At 34.6% G+C, this 4,826-nt stretch overlaps 1 protein-coding gene across 3 annotated transcripts in view; it reads right to left on the bottom strand.

Moving 5' to 3' along the window:
- The window catches only part of LOC125679688 (NADPH--cytochrome P450 reductase-like), a 30,657-nt gene extending 27,217 nt beyond the window's left edge, over positions 1-3,440 (bottom strand). Inside the window, exons 1-6 of one of the 3 annotated variants that reach the window (XM_048919115.2) lie at positions 3,313-3,428; positions 2,731-2,806; positions 1,581-1,844; positions 559-613; positions 303-431; positions 1-60 (exon numbers count right to left, since the gene is read on the bottom strand). The exon at positions 1-60 is cut by the window's left edge and continues 90 nt beyond it. In XM_048919115.2, the coding sequence (XP_048775072.2) occupies positions 1-60; positions 303-431; positions 559-613; positions 1,581-1,738 (402 nt within the window). In that variant the 5' untranslated portion in view covers positions 1,739-1,844; positions 2,731-2,806; positions 3,313-3,428. Of the gene's footprint in view, positions 61-302; positions 432-558; positions 614-1,580; positions 1,845-2,730; positions 2,807-3,141; positions 3,216-3,312 lie in introns of those variants that run through there. The other 2 variants (XM_048919124.2, XM_056161957.1) reach the window with 2 other exon arrangements.
- Positions 3,441-4,826: the final 1,386 nt, after the last annotated feature.

The raw sequence follows: 4,826 nt of genomic DNA on the forward strand, positions 1-4,826 counted from the left end.
AGTGGCCATGCAAAATATTGCCAGGGCATTCTCAATTTCTGGTAAACTGCTCAGGTTATCCTACAAAATACAACAAACTAAAGAATAATTCCAATTCTTTCCCTCTGACATAAGGTTTGACGATATACATAATGTAAAAGCCAGATACAGCCCAATAAGGAATCTGTACATCATGAAATTAAAACAACAATTACACTTCACAACAAACCAATATCAGACCAATCAAGAATAGAATTTTCTCAATCTTCAATTTCTTAAAGGTACAATAATAAATTTTACAAATCTGAATGAAATATATTTACCATTTCACACTCCTCTGGATCCGCCACCATGCCTTTCATGCCATATCCTTGAGCATCTTTTGCTAAGCGACCAGCAAACTCCTCTGCGGTGCCAGTTTGTGAACCATAAAACACAATAACATTCCTACCCTGTACATAATAACAACAGCCTTCATCAACTTAATAATACACATCATAATGCAAATACAATGTAATACTCAAAATGAAATCAACTTTAAAACCCAAGTATTAACCTGATGTCACTTAATGTACTTACAGAAGATTTCATTTTGTTAATGAAGCTGGGATCATTCACTCTTCCCTGAACTGGTCTAGAATAAAAAAAAAGAAATCTTGTAGTGCTTTCGTGGTAACCTTTTTATAAAACATTGGGGTAAATTGTGCTGAGTGACACACCATCTTTAATTCTGCAGTTCTATGTGTACATTATACTCTTAGGATTAACACCAATACACCTCAGTGACCTGTTTCTCCTCCCTGTTGTTCTTGTATTGAAGCTTGACAGTTTGAATTCTATTGATTTTTTAGCTATGATCTGAAACATTATGTGTACTTTGTGCTCAGAAAACTGATGAAATATCCGTTTACTGATATTATGTCTGCAGGGAAGACATTACCTAATCAGAATGGTTTTGATTTGGAATTCTACACATTGGCAACTAAATGCTTTAAACAGAGGTACAGGAAAAATGATGAAATTTCATTTCACTTAAATATATATATTTAAGTGAAATGAAATTTCATCATTTTTCCTGGTAATTAAGTACCTCTGTTTAAAGCATTTAGCTGCCAATGTGTAGGATTCCATTGATGCCACCCTTTTTATAGATTTTCTGTTTTGAATTCCTGTTTTTACAAGTGTACTTGAAATCTGTGTGTTTTGTGCTTTTATTTGCTGTTTTGAATTCCTGTTTTTACTTGAAACCTGTGTGTTTTGTGCTTTTATTTACTATATGAAATTGCTTCTTCGTGACACTCTCAAAATTTTGTCAATTCCTTTTCCTATGATATGATTTCCTTAGAGGATTTACAATTCAGACTCAGGAGAAATTTTGTAGGATATAAGATTCACACTCAAGAGTGTGGACTTTCTATGTAGGATTTATGATTCACACTTAGAATATATACAATTCCTTGTGGGATTTTTACACTACCCACTTTAAACAAATTAGTAACCGCACTTTCAGACTACGACAACAACCTAAACATATATTCATGTACGTAAAATCACCCACTAATTATATATCATAATAATGTAGAAGTCCTATTTCAACTTACTGCACAGTGAGCTTTTTAAATGTCGGCTGTTCCTGTTTCTTGTTTTTGAAGAAATACCAGTAGCCAGCCATACCGGCTAGTATAGACAGGATAAAAAAATCCAGTGCTGAAAACAGTCCCTCCTCTACGGGGATATCTGCGGCACTGTCAGAACTCATGGCTACACTACTGTTAAGTCAATTCACACTATAAATGTTCAGGCTGGGTCACACACTACAACTGCTCAGACTATATAATATTCTCAGTTGCTGTTGCTTGACTTCACTGAAAAAGATAAGTTATCAAAGTTATTGATGCATATATAAAAAGTTGATGTGCAATTTCACATGAAAACATTCTTATACATTCTAGAAAATACATTTTACCCTTTTTAAAAAAAAAACCCAAACTATCTTATAAAATTTACATCCTGTTCCCTAGACAAATTTCTCTTGTTAAACATTTTACTTTTGTGTAGTTAGCTACCACAACCTGTATGGTTTAATGTTAGACAGTTATGATTAAAACATTCACTTCCTCAGCCAACCAACCAATTCCTGATTAGACATCACTATAATTAAAAGTTATGATGTAACCAAATCTTGATGTTTGTGCTGTGTTGTTTCTGTTAAAAGGAATTACCCATGACCTCAACAACTGGTTAAAAACAATAATACAGATATCTGCGCCTTACTTATGACCACAGCGCTGGTTCACAATCATTATAAATACCTGCACCTTACCCCATCGCCAATGCACCTGCTGCATAACATGTGCGTATGAATCTCGGAGATTTTACATCCATGCAAACAGAAGCTGATTTACAGTACTATAATATAGGATGCTGAATACATTAACTGTTTTGAAAAGCAGAACTTGTGAGTTGTACAACTTTTTTCTGTATCCTCAAGATTATATCATTAGCAATAAATATGCTAAAACAAAACAAACTTTTGTTTTGTGAGTAAAATACTAAACCCATATATCTGAAGGGGTTATGGAGTGAAATGGGGATCAGGCATGCCAGCCTGTAGCTCAGATTGTAAAACACCGTGAGTGGGAGGTTCCAGTCCCTGTCTATCTAACACTATTTCCAATTAATTAGTCCAAATTTGATCAACCATTGTCTTGCCAATTAGTGAATAATTTCAACTGTATGTAATTCACAGACCACATGGAGTCACAAGATGACATATCCACTGCTATCAGCAGGACTTTCCTATTACAGATGCACCACACATCAGTATCTAATCAAAAACACATACTGATTTCAATATGTCAGATTACAAAGTCATTTCAATATCATATAATTACATTCTCATAACAGCACAAATGAGTATATATATAAGAGAATAGAATCCTCGTTAAATCAGTTATTACTTGCGTAATTTTTTTAAACGTTACGTAAGCATTTAGATCTGTCATTCACAACGTGAATCTTTATTACCGAGGTCAAAAGTTCATTATGTAGTACAGTATATGTGAAGATCAAACCGGTACCTGATACACACGTGATACATGGGATAAAACAAAGTAAAAAGAAAAAAGTTTTAAAAAAGAATGTTTACAACTATAAACCTACATGCAGGTCAATAGCCTTTTAGGCATGCGCTGACCCTCAATGAAAAGCCAAGACGGTGAAGACCTGCTACGTGCTAGCCATCAAGTAAAGTACAGCTGTTGATCAGCTGTTTCGTAAATATATCTAATAAATGAGTGTGCGATTATATGAGTTTATTAAAAATAAGCATACCTTTTCTCTATGACCGAATCTCTGAGACGTTTACTGTCATCGATAGTCCATCCTTCGTGTTTATACAGTTCAATTGCGACACGATGCCCCTAAATATGAAGTGTGAATGACGTCACCAATAGTGGTGTACCTTTTTACCAGGGAGAAGTCATTGAATATTTATAGCTGGTGGACGATTGATATTCATGTAAAAACCTTTTAGTATCTACACTGCTATATCATTAAGAAAAATATGAGTAAATGTGATCATCCTATGAGAAAAGGGGGCCGAAGTAGCGTTCTAAATCTTTACCAACCTCTACCAAAAGTCGCTCCAGCACATTTTACTTTCACTTTGAGAGTGGTGTGTAACGTATGGGAAACTATTTATTGAGACAAATACCCACCAATATCTAAAAGTTCATTCCAAACGTCGATTAAAACAATTAAAAATTAAATACAGGTCATACTTGGTCTAGACTGATGTCCTGTGCTTCCCATAGAGCAGCCCCTCGCCCCCCTAAAATTTTCAAATTTAAGGTAAATCTTGGTATCTTGTTTAGAAAAATGTACTAAATGATAAAAGAAGCAATAATTTTTACCAATCCCGGAGAAATGAATGTCAAAATCTTTTGATTTCTTGAATTATTTATTGGGAGAACTTAATTTTTTCCAAAACCCCTTAAAATTAGCGTCATTTTAGGCCTACTATAATTTCATTTTCTTAAAAATGATAGAAAATAGTACAAATGACTTAAATAGGAGACATATTTCAAGCACTATATATCTGTAAAATCCAGGAGCTTCCAGGGGCTTCGCCCCCTGGGCCCCCTCCAGGGCTCCGCCAGACCCCTTGCCTCATGAAAGTGGCGCCCCCCGTAACCGCAGTTCCTGGATCCTCCCTTGCATATAATGGTTATATGTCTGTGCTGGGGGGGGGGGGGGGGGGGGTCGGAGTAAAATTAGATATACAGTATAAGATAGTTCATCTAGGTCATGCACAATCATTAGCTGTTAGCTAATGGCCAAAAATAGAGCCGGATTGTGACCCGTGCTTAGATATTGGTATGGAACAAAAAAGGAAGTTGCATCCTATCGTTTGTTAAAATTTCAAACTTTTACCTTCATATACATGTATATCTAATCTTACTTTTTAAAAAAACCCAACTTATCGGTTACTTGGGTTTATCTAGGTCCTAGGGCAAATTTCTTTTTTTATGCATATCTAAGCCAAATTCTAATCTTTTAAAACTTGTATGTCCCAGAATGTTGTGCCTCCATACTGGTGAACAACTTTACATAGGCCTATTAGTCATTTTCATATCTATTTATATCCAAATACCTATGATTTATTTTCAAGGAATTCACTGTTAAGTTGACAATGAAGAGACTTGATGCTTAAAAACTAAAATAAAGGCATAATCTTGGAAATTTACAGGTAATGTGCTATAATATATCATGTAGCTAAATTTGATCGGGATCATAGACCTAAAATAATGAAAATAAACACACTATATTCCAGATATATATTCATT

Source organism: Ostrea edulis, chromosome 1 (assembly GCF_947568905.1).
Source record: "Ostrea edulis chromosome 1, xbOstEdul1.1, whole genome shotgun sequence".
Classification (NCBI taxonomy): Eukaryota; Metazoa; Mollusca; class Bivalvia; order Ostreida; family Ostreidae; genus Ostrea; species Ostrea edulis.